This window comes from Trichomycterus rosablanca, chromosome 16, assembly GCF_030014385.1.
Source record: "Trichomycterus rosablanca isolate fTriRos1 chromosome 16, fTriRos1.hap1, whole genome shotgun sequence".
Lineage (NCBI taxonomy): Eukaryota > Metazoa > Chordata > Actinopteri > Siluriformes > Trichomycteridae > Trichomycterus > Trichomycterus rosablanca.
The window spans coordinates 2,295,750-2,311,970 of NC_086003.1; the positions used below are offsets into that span (position 1 = coordinate 2,295,750).

At 44.9% G+C, this 16,221-nt stretch overlaps 1 protein-coding gene across 1 annotated transcript in view; it reads right to left on the reverse strand.

Moving 5' to 3' along the window:
* dym (dymeclin) overlaps positions 1-16,221 on the reverse strand; it is a 73,407-nt gene that overhangs the window by 34,552 nt on the left and 22,634 nt on the right. The window contains exons 9-13 of the mRNA XM_063011032.1: positions 6,621-6,806; positions 5,017-5,195; positions 4,756-4,881; positions 1,661-1,774; positions 1,458-1,552 (exon numbers count right to left, since the gene is read on the reverse strand). Coding sequence (XP_062867102.1) covers positions 1,458-1,552; positions 1,661-1,774; positions 4,756-4,881; positions 5,017-5,195; positions 6,621-6,806 — 700 coding nt within the window. The remainder of the gene's footprint in view (positions 1-1,457; positions 1,553-1,660; positions 1,775-4,755; positions 4,882-5,016; positions 5,196-6,620; positions 6,807-16,221) is intronic.

A 16,221-nucleotide genomic window follows, 5' to 3' on the forward strand; every position in this document is an offset into this window, starting at 1 on the left:
GTTTGTTTGTTTGTTTATTAGGATTGTAACGTCATGTTTTACACTTTTGGTTACATTCATGACGGGAACGGTAGTTACTCATATACACAAGGTTCATCAGTTCACAAGTTTACATTTCGAAAACAGTCATGGACAATTTAGTGTCTCCAGTTCGCCTCACTTGCACGTCTTTGGACTGTTGGAGGAAACCGGAGCACCCGGAGTAAACCCACGCAGGCACAGGGAGAACATGCAAACTCCACACAGAAAGGACCCGGACCGCCCCGCCTGGGCATCGAACCCAGGACCTTCTAGCTGTGAGGCGACAGTGCTACTCAAGGGGGGACACAATGCAAGACGGCTGCTTCTTATACGGAGAGCAGTGCTGGGCAGTTGTAGCCTAGTGGTTAAGGTACTGGACTAGTAAGCAGAAGGTTGTCACTGTTGGACCCTTGAGCAAGGCCCTTAGCCTTCAATTGCTTAGACTGTAAGTCGCTTTGGATAAAAGCGTCTGCTAAATGCCTGAAATGCAAATGTAGATGTAAGCTCCATGTGAGGCTGCAGTAGGAAAAGACCGCTGTGTCGCAACCGGCCAGCAGAGGTCATTACTGCAGCAACGACAAGGAACCCTGCCCTGACCACTGTCGCCTCTCCCAGCAGACATACAGCCGTCTGGTCGTTTTGGAATTAGTGCATCCATTACATGACTGAACGCCTTGCTGGTAGCAGAGCTGAGATTCGAATTTGTGTCTGGTCATTCACTTCTGACCTCTCCAATCAACATGTCAGTCGCCTTTACAGACAGCGATTCGGCTCGTCTGAACGGTGGGAATGTTGAAGGGGAGTCCTCGTAACTGGTGCAATTACGACCTCTGCTGGCTGGTCGATGGAACCTGGACAGATATTGGTGCATGACTCTCCGTGCACGATACAGCTCTCTATATGGGGTCAGCTGGTGCAGGTGAAAAAAACAGGCTCCATGAACATAACGGAGTTCAGTGTCCTTCAATGGCCTTTCCGGTCACTAGATCTGAATCTAATCAAGTACTGAACAGTTTGGGATGTGCTAGAAGTAAATATGTGCAGCCAAAGTTTTCAATCTGTGCACCACACAAATCCTGCATGAACACATGAGGCGACTGTCCGGCGTGGCTTGTTTGCGGGGTGTTTGTTTGGCTACTGTGAAGGTCAGAACAGGATCGGTATCGTATATCAGCGGAAAAATAGCCGAAATTCGGGCATCTCGGATAAATAAAATTCCACAAACATGATTGAAAGTCATTATTCGGAACGGGAACACGACGAATATTCATACGGCTCGGCTGGTAAACAAGAGGAAAACGTTCATGCGAGTGTGTGAGTGTGTGTAGAGTGTGTATGCATGAACATTCTCGTCTTTTCAACAGATAACACCATCTGTGATACTGCCCCGAATCCCACAGACACACAAACGCACCCACTGAGAGCCGCGTACACACCTGATGATGCGCTGAGCCGCGTACTGGTGGAGGCACCGGAACTGGGCCGACATGTTGGCCAGGGCCGCCAGGCAGTTCGTGTGCAGGTACTTATCCTGAAACAGGAACGACGACACACGAATGATCTGCGCTGAACTCTTAAATACATCAAATAAAAAGTCTGATTTGCACAGACTGTGAGGACGTGGGTGGAGGAGTCTTACCCTGGTCCTGGTCATGTTGAACTGGATGGTACGGATCACCACCAGGATTAACAGGCTGCCCAGTGAAATCTCAGTTAATGCCCGCTCCGTGTACCAGGTTATGTTCTTTAATATCTGACACAAGGACACAAAGAGACAGAGGAAGCATTTTAATACACAGCTGAAGTCGGGACAGTGCAATGATTTCTGCTCCTGTTCTGTTCCTGTGACTGAAACACACACACACACACACACACACACACACACACACACACACACACACACAGGGAAACTGAGGGAGGGTCAGAGCTCATCAACTTTTTTCTCTATGAATAAATATTTAGAATTCGTATCGTATCGTATTTAGAAATCGTATTATCGTATAGAGACAGTTGTAGCCTAGTGGTTAAGGTATTGGACTAGAACTCAAAAGGTCGCTGGTTCAAGCCCCACCACTGCCAAGTTGTGGCTGTTGTGCCCTTGAGCAAGGTCCTCAACCCTTAATGTTTGTTTGTTTGTTTCTTAGGATTTTAACGTCATGTTTTACACTTTGGTTACATTCATGACAGGAACGGTAGTTACTCATTACACAAGATTCATCAGTTCACAAGGTTATATCAAACACAGTCGTGGACAATTCAGTGTCTCCAATTTACCTCACCTGCACGTCTTTGGACTGTGGGAGGGAACCGGAGCACCCGGAGTAAACCCACGCGGACACGGGGAGAACATGCAAACTCCAAACAAAAAGGACCCGGACCGCCCCACCTGGGGATCGAACCCAGGACCTCCTTGCTATGAGGCGACAGTGCTGCCCACTGAGCCACCGTGCCACCCAACCCCTAATGAAAGTACATGAAGTCGCTTTGGAAGAAGCTTCTGCTAAATGCCAAAAATGTATTTAGTGTTCACTCATGGGGTGCTCGGTGGCGCAGCAGTATGCAAGTATGAGACTGCTGAGACCTGGTGCTATCGGCCAGTCTGGTGTGCTTGGACCCGATGGACTGGCTAAAAGTCTAGCCATTGGGAGGTGCACTTGTCAGTGTGCGCTAAGTGCTGGTCCCAAGCCCGGATAAGCATAGATGGGTTGCGCCAAGAAGGGCATCTGGTGTAAAAACAGTGCCAAGTCTGGTACAAGGACTGCTGTGGCAACCCTTATATCTGAGAGCAGAGCAAAAAATGTGTTTACTCACGTTGTCATTGTGTCAAATTTTCATTGAAGACCCGAAACAATCAAGTGGGATGAATTTGCGGACAAAAAAGTAGAAACCCTGTTACCCTACGTAACATGTCTGATGGGTGTATGTAAACTTTTGACTCTCTTTTGTTAAGTGAGAGAATGAATCAGATTTTCTGCACTGGAACTTTTGCTCTCCTGTAATGACAAGCTGAGGTCAGAAGCTCACAGTGGACGCTGAAACATTTAGATCAAGAGCGTTCGAATCTGCTCTCGATCAATTAACCCCAGAAAATCTGACCTACATGCAAAAGAGGGTAAAAAAAAATCATTAAGCCGCCTGCATTTCATTTTAATGACTTGTATGACTGAGATTTTTTTTACCTATAAGCCCCTGTAAGCTGAAGCCCAGTATCCAGGGATTCAGGAACGGCCAAAATTTGTGAAATGAACCAGTCAGTGTGTGTCTGAACGAATAATTGGTCTCAGGGAACCTCGTTTCTGCATAGCGGTGTATAACCGAGCTGGCTCGGTGCCGTTTCCCGAGTAGGTATTGATGCCGAACACTAAAACATACGGTTTTGAGAGCGGCGTGAGAAAAGTTTTTGCACATTTAATTATTTTGGATCCTCAAAGCAACTATAATGAGACAAATTCAACCTGAGCAAACAATAATAAGAGTATAAATTATTAAATAATTTAAGCTTATAGCTCTAAATGTCATCTTAGATACTAAACCAATGAGACTAAGAACATCCCAGCTTGGTTACTGCAGCCACTTTACAATTAAACACAAATTTCTTGGATCATTTGGACTGTGGGAGGAAACCGAAGTTCCCGGAGGAGAACATGCATAATAAGCTGCATATTCGTCGGAAAAGTTGCTGATCAGTGCTGTATTCAAGACTAATATGCAAATTTACTGTCTAGGAATGAATCTTTATTGCTTTTTCTCCCTTTTCCCCCAATCAAGGAGCACCCTGGCCTACACGTGCACAGAGCGCAGAATTGTGCACCGAGAGCCACACCCTGCTGTCCGTGACTGACCTCTCCCTCGTCCGATTAATGTCCGTGTAGTGAAAATGAAGTGGAAGTGAGCCGTAAAGAGAGCAGGTGGAGCGGCAGTAGGGATTATTCAATGTCACTGGAGGTCACACACACACACACGCACACACATACCTGTTCCGGACATCCTGCAACCAAATTGTGTTTGTTGTAAACCGATATGGGGTAAAACAAGGTTAAATCGAGTACAAATGCACACACACACACAAACAAGCAGGTGAGCTAAAGCAATAACAACATGTGTACTCGCAGATCACTTCATATTAATGTTCTGTAGTCATGTGACGCAGGACTTGTGACTGTACTAGTGTGTGTGTGTGTGTGTGGTAGAACAAATGCCACCTAAAAGCCACAAAAACACAGATTGTGTACCGGCTACATTATATAGTAGATAAAATTTATCTGTAAGGGCGCATTTACAAGAGAAGCGACAAAACCGTGAGTCTCGGCGCAAACTGTCGCTTTGTTCAGCGCTCGGCTTGAGGGGTGCGGTAAAACGTCATCAAAGTGCGAATATAAGACGAATCTTCATCTGTGTGGAATAGCCATCGGATCTAGTGTTACAGCTCCACGTGTATCTGTGTTTATCTGGATTCTCCTCCCCGTTTCACTTTTAAACTTGTGTTACAGCTCGAGCTTCTGAGAAATGGTGAGAATCAGAATCAGCTTCTCCCAGAGTCTAAAACGCTTAACGTGGTTTAATGTAGTAAAAGAAGGAGACAGGAGCACTAAACTTCTCTTCATTATTACTGCTCATAAGTTCCTCCACTAATCACATTCCTCACTCACTGTTTTACTACAATAAGTCACGTTAGGTTTTGTTCACGTCGCTTTGACCACGTTCAATGCGCCCTAAGAGTGTGTGTGTACTAACCACTTCATGTATGGAACGGTTGAATGTGTCATCTTCTGTGAGGATGAGGAGGATGATGAGGGCCATGTAAACATGGTGGGAGTTTCTCTCCTCCACATGATACAGGATCTCCAGTATGGGTATCACCTAAATGAGGACAGACAGAATTAGCTAAATATCATACGGACCGGACAACAACACCAGCTAATCTTTCTTCCTAATATTTACGAATCGTGGAACCGATTTATACAGAAATCTAACTGTGTGTAGAGACGTACTGACCAGGTTCTCCATGTCGGTTCTGGACAGCATGTAGGTCTTCATGTTGGGGTTCTGATGCAGAAGTGTGTAGAGCAGTAAAGTCACCTGGTCTGATCTCTGCTGCTCACACAGCGCTGTGTACAAGCTGTTAAAGTTAATCTGGAAGGTGTGAGGCTGCGGAGATGGAATAGACGACGTATCTGGAACGTACACACACACACACATACACTATCAATGATCGCTACATACACAGCTTGTGAGTTTCAGCCACAATTTTGGCTAAATAAAGGAAATAAGATGCTTCCAAGTTTGCAGCAACAGTTTAGGGAAGGCACTTTCCTGTTCCGGCATGACTGAACCCCTGGAATGAACCGGAACATCAACTGAGGCCATACAAATGTTGTCATTTTTAACTGAATGGGTACAAATTCTCACAGACATACTTCAAGATCACACAGAGGTCACTATTTTATTACCATTTGTTTTTGGAATAAGATGCTCAGCAAACTCATGGTCAGGTGTCCAAATACTTTTGGCCAGGAATAGATCTAGGGAATAATTGTTTCCCTAGGTCAACAAGATAATGGTTTACTGGTTTAGTTAATGGGAAGTTAATGGGACGGTCTGCACCAATTACCAACGACCTTCGCATCTTCCACTCACCAGCTCTGGAATGAACTGGAACATCAACTGAGGTTTTTTTAACCAACGTCAGCGCCCAGCCATACAAATGCTGTCATCTTTCGACTGAATGGGCACAAATTCATACTTCATATTTCAAAGACATACTTCAAAGTCTTGTGAGAAGCCTTCGCAGAAGAGCGGCTGCTGTTCAAGCTGAAACGATCACTCGGACGTCGCTCTGTTTTATTAACATTTGTTTTTGGAATAAGATGCTCAGCAAGCTCATGGTCAGGTGTCCAAACACTTTTGGCCATACAGAGTAAATACAGGAATAGATCTCTTTCCTTAGGTCAACAAATGAATAGTTTACTGGTTTAAAATGACATGATTAGAAGCATTTGAAAGGGAAAATGGTGAAGTTAATGGGACGCTGTTCCACTCAACAGCTCTGGAATGAACCGGAACATCAGCTGAGGCTTTCTTGACCAACGTCAGGGCCCAGCCATACAAATGCTGTCATATTTTGGCCGAATGGGCACAAATTCCCACACATACACACACTTCAAAGTCTTGTGAACAGCCTTCATAGCAAAGTAAAATGATCACATAGAGATCACTATGTTTAATTAGCTCATAATCACGTGTCCAAATACTTTTGCCCATATTGTTTATCTGAAAGACCGACTTCAACAATGTTTAGTTTATCATTCTGTCTGAATTTATTTCTGTTTTGGCTGCTCCCGTATTAAGGGGTCGCCACAGCGGATACCAGACGTCCAGTGGCACCTCCCAATGACCAGGCCAAAAAAAAGCAAAACAAAAGAGCACTTCTTTCATGCTGAAGTTAACAATGGTATTGTTGAGCGCTGGAACAACTGGTGCAGTCCAAACTGGTGGAAAAACCCTCACAGAATTCAGAGTGATCATATGAACCACTGATTTTCAGCACTTATTTAATAAAGTATAAGCTAACACAATCATTTTAACACGCGCTAGAGCACCTTGGGTATTTTTGAAGCAGGTGATGGCTTGCTTGTAGGGGTTCGGCCAGTCCGGTCCGTCTGTCAGGTTGACCAGGACGAGGAGTAACAGCAGGCTCTGGTTGGACAGCGGCAGCGGGTTCTGTTCCTGCTCCACCGCGGGTTTGTTCCCGGCTCCTCCCAACGTGAACACACTCCATAATCCACCTAAAACACACACACACACACACACACACACACACACACACACACACACACACACACAGAAACAGTACATAGATGAATCAGGTTCCAAATAAAATGAGAGAACATGGTAAATATTACACAACAACATTTCTCAGCACAAACACAAACACAAAAAAGTGTTTGTGTTTATTCCACTGTACACTAAACCAATAATTGTAAACGTCCAACAAAAGGATTCTCAAAGCAAATTATTACTCCGATAAAGAAAATAATATCATAAATAATACTCGTAAAGCATAACTGAACAGACTGCTGCAGGCCAGAATGATTTACTGAAGCACAGGCTCAGGAAGTCACACCGTCAGCTGGAAGCGGGAAGTCAAGGGCCGTCACGAGGCGAATGTAAACATTTAGTTGCTTGACGTCCATATCTGACATCAGCACCTTCTTCCTTTGGCTCCTAAAAGCCTTGAAATGAAGCTCGTCATATCAGTGATGGAACTGTGAATCCAGTTGGGTCTGTTTACCACATAAAGACTTCATTCCAGATATCTCAAAAGTTTAAGCATGAAGGTTTTATTAAATTAAAAAGCTGGTTAACAAGTAGGTATATAATGTATCATATGTACTTTACAGTAGTAGTATTACATTTACATATTCATGAAAGACAATACTGGTGAACTGGCAACCCTTCTGATTACTAGTCCAGTACCTTAACCACTAGGCTACAACTGCTTTAATGTCCTTCATTCAGTCCTGATTTTACATTTATGGTATTTATTCATGGAAGACAATACTCAGGGGCCCAAACTGGTGACGGTGGTGCTTGAACTGGCAACCTTTTAATTGCTAGTCCAGTACTTTAACCACTAGGCTACAACTGGCTTAGTATTAGCAGCTTTAATGCCCTTCAGTCAGTCCTGCATTTTACATTTATGGGATTTAACAGACACTTCTATCTAAAGTGATTTATAATATTTACAAAAGACAATACTAAGGGACCCAACAGTGGCAAATTGGCGACGGTGGTGCTTGAACTGGCAACCTTCTGATTACTAGTCCAGTTCCTTAACCCTTGAGCCACCACTAAATATGAGGACTGCACCGAAGCTTGCTGGCGACAATCGGAAATGGATTTGTTAGGATTTTAACGTCATGTTTTACATACTTTGGTTCCATTCATGACAAGACAGGTAATTACTGCTTACACAAGATTCATCAGTTCCAGTTTAATAGCAAACACAGTCATGGACAATTTAGTGTCTCCAATTCACCTCACTTGTACGTCTTTGTACCGTGGGAGGAAACCGGAGCTCCAGGAGGAAACCCACACATACACGTGGAGAACATGCAAACCATACAGAAAGGACCTGGAGCCCCGCCATGCTGCCCACTGTACAGCCAGCCCAGCCTGTTTCAGTCAGACATCTTTCTCTCCACAATACAGAAAACATCGTGTCTCTTTAGCCCCACCTAGAGGACAGAATTTACTCTCCTCGCCACGGCAGAGCTGCTCAGAAGTCTGTTTGAACTCCCACAGACCTTGACCGGTACGTTCTGTCCGCTGGAGGTCATTCGGTCATAATTGATGAGGTGTGATCGATCAGACTCGGGTCTGCCTCGCATCAGAAGCGCCGGAGCTCCAATAATCATTCAGCTACTGTTCGGCCTTGGAGAAGATTACAGACAGCGTAACGTGTGAGGTGGGCAGGCGAGAGACGGAGCACAGGGTGTGAATGTATTAGAGCCAAAAGTATTTGGACACCTGACCATGAGCTTGTTGGACAGAGTATTAAAACGTCTACGTCTATGTGATCACTTTAGCCAGAACAACAGCAACAAACAGAGTTTGACATACATCTGTGGGAATTTGTGCACAATTAGACAAAAGATGAGTGAACGTGTGGGGCTGAGGTCAGGGTTCTGTGCAGGACAACAATAATCAATCATCAATAAACAAAAGCCTAAAGTAGATCTGAATCATAAGTGTGGATTCTAAAATAATCAATGACTAAAAGTGATTGGGTAAATTTTTTTTCTATTTATTGATACATTTTCTTCCATTTCCCTCTGATTTAGTGTAGTCAGTTTGTTTTGCGCTGCAGGTGGATCCCTGATTACATTTGAGGAGGGTATATTTAGTGCTCACGCCTTCTCCGACCCCTGCGCATTCTGCACAGGCGCCTCTATCTGCTAATCAGGGTCCTTGCACAACGTTTGAAGACCCCACCCACACAGGGTCCGGTCGTCCCGCCCTAGCAGACACGGTGACCAATTATGCCCGCTAGATGGCGCCCAGCTGAGTCTCGGCACTGGTGTGCAAGCACTGTGATCATCCCGCTGTGCCACCTGGGTGCGCAAATCTATTTTTGTATAGAAGAAAGCACAGCCACAAAACCAGGACCAAATCTGCCCAATCACGTCCCGGCGTCCCGGTTCTGGACTTCGTGAATGAACAATGGAATTAAATAATACAGCGAGATCTACCGGAAGTGACCGCGGCGCTCAATATCAGACATGATATCAGGGAAAAGCAGAACACGACTGGCTCCGCTATTCCGCCGGCGCTGCTACACCCACGGGTCACGACAGGGTCACACTGTATCGAGAGTAGGCTCCGAGGGCACGGCGTCACGGCGTCTCCGAACGTTCGGGCGGATATAGCCAAGTGACCCAGGAACAGTCTGAGCTTAGAGACTGTGCATGTAATCAAAGCCAGAGTCATTTAACGTAACACACACACACACACACACACACACACACACACACAGCAAAACACGCTGAAAAATAAGCTTACTCACGGCTGTACTTTCACATCCACACACACCCACACCCACACACACCCACACACACACACAGAACCAGGACTCGGATGACCTCACCGTTGTTTGTTCTGTCTGGCCGGCTTCCCTTGGCCCGTCGTACAAACACAATAATGCAATCTCACGTACTGCAGCCACCGGCCAGACCGTTACGCAACCAGGGAGGAGGGTGTCGAATGAGGACAGAGCGCCTTCCACCACAAACTGTGGATTCCACGGCGGCCGAGCGGCGGCGGGGAGAGCGTGAGGATGAAACGGGAACGGCGAGCTTCTCTACTGGTAAACACGAAACCGAGCAAACACATTTAGCATTTTAGTCAATAATATATATTTTTTTTTACCCCTGCGGGTCTGTCTACAACACAGCAATAAGGTGGCACATAATCTAATATGATTATGTGCCACCTCACCATAATCATATTAGACTTCTTATTTTTGTTCATTTATTAGGATTTTAATGCCATGTTTTACACATTGGTTAGATTAATGGTGCCACCTCACCATAATCATATTAGACTTCTTATTTTTGTTCATTTATTAGGATTTTAATGCCATGTTTTACACATTGGTTAGATTAATGACAGGACAGTTAGTGCTTACACAAGATTTATCAGTTCAGTCATGGACAATCTCCAAACTCCACACAGATGGGACCTGGAACGCTCCACCTGGGAATCGAATCCAGGACCTTATTGCTGTGAGGTGACAGTACTACCCAACGAGCCACCGTGCCACCAGACTTCTTATTTCAAAACCACGGGCATCAATATGTTGTGGCTATAATGTTCTCCTCGTTTCTATGAAAGCTATAACATTTTTGCAATGTGTCTGTGGGAATTTGTGCTGACACACCGACACCAGCTCCAGTGTCCTGTACAGAGCCCTGACCTCAGCCCCACCGAACAGATCTGGAATATACTCGAACATCAACCATCAGTGCTCAATCTTTAGCTGAATGGGCACAAATTCCCACAGACATATGTCAAAGGCTTGTGAGAAGCCTTTTTAAAAGAGCTGAAAGATCTCATATTATAATAGCATTTGTTTTTGAAATAGGATAGAACAAGCTTATGGTCAGGTGTCCAAATACTTTTAGCCACATAGTGTACACACAACCGTCATAAGAAACATCGCTTTTCAATAATCGGGACCAATTTTAAGATGTAAAATTCATCTAGGGATTAAAACAGCGATATTTAGGGTTTGTATCCTATAAGAGGCACAAATTCCCCCAGAAGTAAAACCTACGCGCCTCGGTCTGTTTGTCTTCACGCGACGGCTAATATTTTACCCAGGACGCTTCGCTCCTCCAGCCATCAATCAGGTTCGGGAGAAACTCGGCGTACGTTCCTGTCCGTGTGGATCTATGTGTTTGTTCAGGCAGGTGTTGGAACGCTGCGCATCGTGTAATTCAGCTTTATTTATGACCCGTGTTCGCCGAGCCGCAAATAAATGAAGACGTGGCTGCCCTCCAGGAGCTCGGATACACTCGCTGGCAACACATATTCGGGACGTTCTAGGTCTCTCTGTCCTCCACCGTCTGTACCGGTCAGCACTTTTCTGTGGGCACCTAAACGACCCGGCAGTCTGGAGAGAGACGAACGAGGACGGGATAGAAACGTTCTAGACTTTCTGACAACCTTTATACATCAGCTTCATCCGTTCAGCACGTCTTCATGCATTCGTCAGACTGCATCTAAGAACGTCTGGAGCTTCCAACTTATGGTTTAACACAACTATAAAAGGTTCTTAGTCGTCTGTAAACCTAATTGAGGGTATTAAACACAGTGGTAAAGAACACACAGAACTTTTAAGACTATACAAGCATAAATAAAAAAGCTCTGTGCCTAAATGCATTAAAACTATGAGTTTAAATAATTGGCTGTGTCTGTGGGAGGGTCAGGAGAAACTCCTATTGGCAAGTCCTATTGTTTGCTCGAGGCGTCAGGATGGACGGTAGAGCAGAACGTTCCTATATACGTGCCGAGATGCTCTGTAAGAAATGTGGCGTTCCTCAACCAGCAACGGCACTGTGTGGCAGACAGAGGTTGCCAGCGAGGACTGGGGTAGCATCTACAATCTGGGTGCCAAGAGAGTAAAAATGTGAAGGAAACACCAAACAAATGAAACTATTACTACTATTATTATAACTAAAAGAATACTATTATTAGTAGTATTATTAGTATTACTATTACTATTAATATAACTAAAATAATACTAAAACAGAATGCATAGAATACAACCTCTACTTATATTTGGGTTACTTTATTGTTGTAACAGTAGAGGTGCTATCAGCCGGTCGGGCGTCTGCATGGATATAACTGGCTGATGTCTGAGGGGGGAGTGGGCGAAACAGTCAGTGGGAGTTTAACTTGTCAGTACTGGTCACAAGCCTGGATAGAAATAGGAGGCTCGCGGTGCTCGTCAATTAGAATCTTAGCTCTGCTACCGGGAGGCTGGGCGCCTACACAAACAACAATCGGCTCGTTCTAAGGGAGGGTGCCGGAGGGGACCTCATAACTTGCAGCTGAGAGTCTGGTATAAAACTGTGACAAGTCTTTGGCTAGGGCAGGTAGGATAGTGACCATCCATTAACAACAACTCGTTTACCATTTATCCACCTTCCAACTATTCCAACTATTTACATACCACACACACACACACACACATTCCCACACATTCTCTGTTCTCAGGTCTGAGTTCACCTTGTCATTTCTCTCCCACACACACGCTGACCTCAGTGACCCCGCCGGCCGGGGTCGGTGCCTGAGCTGTAGATTATTGACAGAGTCTGGACGTGCATCGATTCACCTCGGCGGGCGGGCGAGGGTCGGCCGGGTCGCCCTGTGAAGAACGATCCGTCTCGTTTCAGCTCTGAGCAGATCCGTTCTAAACACACACACGCCTCGACCAAAATGATCCGCCGCAGCAATCGAAGCGTATTTCTCTTACTCACACGTTCACTGTGGAAGCCCGGTGACTCACAGCGTGGTACAGATTTCACACAAACAGATTCGTTTGGGATCGTTCAGGGTCTGGATCATCGTTACTGGATGCCGTGGGCTCGCGGTGATGCGCTGGTGACTGGTTTATAAATGAGAACATTCTGTACCGTCACTCATTCAGCAAAGAATTTTGTTCTTGGCACAGACTTCAAACAGCATCTTCAGTTCTGAAGGTTTGATGTGCAAATATGTTTTGTCCTCATTTTTTTTTCTTGACTAGACGTCTTTCTCTAGTCTGAGAATGCTGCAGCTTTTCACCACGTTCCTTATATGGTACCACCATGTCTCAATAATATTTGGGCCCTTTGGCTGCTAGTTGATTCCGGTCTCTATAAATTTAAATAGAACAGAATGAATAGAACGCCTCTATTTGTCATATATGCATATAGATAGATAGATAGATAGATATCCTTTATTTGTCATATATACATATACAGATGTACAGTACAATGAAATTCTTTCTTCGCATATCCCAGCTGGTGTTGGAAGCTGGGGTCAGAGCGCAGGGTCAGCCAACTTACGGCGCCCCTGGAGCAGACAGGGTTAAGGGCCTTGCTCAAGGACCCAACAGTGGCTACATAGCAGAGCCAGGATTTGAACCGCCAATCTTCCGGTTGATAGCCCAAAGCCCTACCCACTAGGCTACCACAGGCCCCACAGGGTATACATATACCCTGGAGTTGAAAGTGTAAAGAGCCTTGCTCAAGGGCCCAACAGTAGATGCATGGCAGAGCTGGGATCAACCCACTAGGCTACCATAAGTATGTAAGGGACCTCTGGTATTTTAGAATTCTGACCAACTGCGGCAAATTAACGCTTAATGAGGCGCAGAGACTGCCAAATAAAGGAACCGGCACTGTCAGTCATGTGCGCTTTCATTAACAAGTAAAATGGATAATATATGATCAAATTATATGCAAAAAATTCCATTCCAGAACTCAATACGCAGGTAAACAACAGGTAAAAAAGGCAAACACTAAAAAATTCTTCTTTTAAAGATACGACTTCTCAGTCGAACATTTCAGTCAAAAAGTCTCAGACTGTTGCCGCAGCTTGGACATGAACGTCTAGAAAGCAAGCACACGGTCTGAATGAAGGCTCCCAAATATCCGTCTCAAAAAAGACTGACATTTTGCGGCTTAAAGTCGACTGGCGATCCGAAAAGAAAAGCAAACGTGGCTTCCGTCCCTAGCTCGGTAGTTTAAATCGATACTGAAGTGAACAGGGCAGCGAGGGATTGATTAAGACAAAATGGCTCCAGTGACGGTTGAGCACTGACCGCTTACAAGTCATTAACTACTCGAGCTTTAAAGCACTTTCTGATGGAGGTGAGGCAAGCTGACATCTTGACCAATCATCAGCAAGTGGAGGACATTGTGAATTTGGGTTTACAAGGCATGTAAAGACCAATTAGGAGAAACTATCGCTGAATAATTCGACCATTAGCAGCAACACAAGGCAACGATGCACCCAGAAGACTTTGTGTTTTTTCATTTAAATAATAGCTGATAGAAACAGAAGGTACAGCTACTATTGCATATATGTAATAAATCAGCTAAGCAGACAATACAATTAGATTAAAAAGGTCTATTTAATGCAGACGTGAAGTAAAGCAATAAATCTGGGGACAGAGTCTGAATAGAGGGTTGGGACATAATGCTATAACTGTATTATAACGGGTTAAATACAGAGAAAATCCAGATAAAATTAATCTGCTACCCTTAAAAAACTGCTAGGGTTTGCCAAAGTGGATCACGTCTTGATCCTGCCCTGTCCTGAACATGCCTCCTCACCCCAAGCATCTGCATGTCCTCCTTAACCACATCCATATTTTCTTTCCATATAACTCTCATCCCTCGTCTGCACATGCTCAAACCGTCTCAATCTCTCCTCCCTGACTTTGTCTCCAAAACATCCTACCTGCAATTCCAATAAACTCCTTGTAACCGTAACTGTATTCAATCCAAGCAATCGAGGATTAAGGGACTTGCACAAGGGCCCAACAGTGGTAACCTTGAACCAGCAACCTACTAATTACTAGTCCTGTACCTTAACCAGTGAGCTACCACTGCCCATCATCGTCACTCCCAAGAAGAATCGAAGCATCTTTATCTCTGCCACCTCCAGCTCCCTCTCCCTGCCTTAATCCTAAACTACTGCCCTTAATCCTAAACTACTGCCCTTAATCCTAAACTACTGCCCTTAATCCTAAACTACTGCCCTTAATCCTAAACTACTGCCCTTAATCCTAAACTACTGTCCTTAATCCTAAACTACTGTCCTAATCCTAAACTACTGTCCTTAATCCTAAACTACTGCCCTTAATGCTAAACTACTGCCCTTAATCCTAAACTACTGTCCTTAATTCTAAACTACTGCCCTTAATCCTAAACTACTGTCCTGTCCTTAATCCTAAACTACTGTCCTTAATCCTAAACTACTGCCCTTAATCAGGAGGCTCTAAAGATGCGAGGGTGTAAAGAAAAATGAAAAGGACTCTACATAAAGGACACCAGGACACCAAGTCATGCGCTACCATCTGCTAGAGCACACATTCAGGTGCATCAACGTCGTCTGTCCAGCTGTCCAGTCCTTCCATACCGCGAGTCTGAGGGTAATTTAGCCAAGCAGAATAAATCAGGTTGCCAGACATTTCGAGAGGGCGCAGAGGTGAGCGAGATGGACCGAAAAGACACAATTAACACAGAAATACGGAAGATCGATGCCGTCTGACCTTCAATTTCAGCACCCCAGCAGGACAAGAGACAGAAAGAGTCTATCAGCATGAAGGGGAATGTACTGTCAAGTTCTAGTTTACAAACCATACAGTCACCAGTCTGCCCTCTCTACATCTTCATCATTTTCTTCATCTAATCACCTGTGCCAGGTATATTCAAACCAAATCATTTAATGTTTTACCTCTGCTTTATCCAGTCAGGGTCACGGTGGGTCCCACGGTGGGTGGCTTTCTCAGAATCACTGGGCGCAATTCAGTAACACACCGTCGGTTCGAATCTCAGCTATGCCACACAGCAGGTTGGGCGGCTACATGAACAACGATTGGCTGTCGTTCGTACTGGGTGGGAGCCGGATAGGGATTCCTCATAACTGAGGCAATTACGACCTCCGCTGGCTGCACAGAGTCGAGGAATAATGGGTTGATCAGGGTGTGGCTCTCCGTACACAAAGCTGATCCACATATGAACTCGCCGTGTGCAGGTGAAAAGTTGGAGGAGTGTGTCAGTCTCGCTCTCCTTGATCAGGGCGGGGATCAGCATCAGTAGAGAGGAATCATAATGCAGTTGGGTAATTGGATGCGCCAAAGTCACAAAAAAAGGGGAGAAAATGCATAAACAAAAATATAGTATTAAATAAATAAAGAAATAAAAGCCACAGATAAAAGGACGATCCGAGTCGCTGTGGGTCCGGTTACACTCGGAAACAGCGGGCACACGACAGAAACACCATGGATGGGCACCAAACCCTCGCAGAAATACTTACATTAATTTATGTTAATATTTACATGGGTTAGTCTGACCTTTCCTTGAATGGGTGAGCAGCCAGCACATATGCTCATGTTTCCTTTAAAGGACAGGCACAGCGAACGAC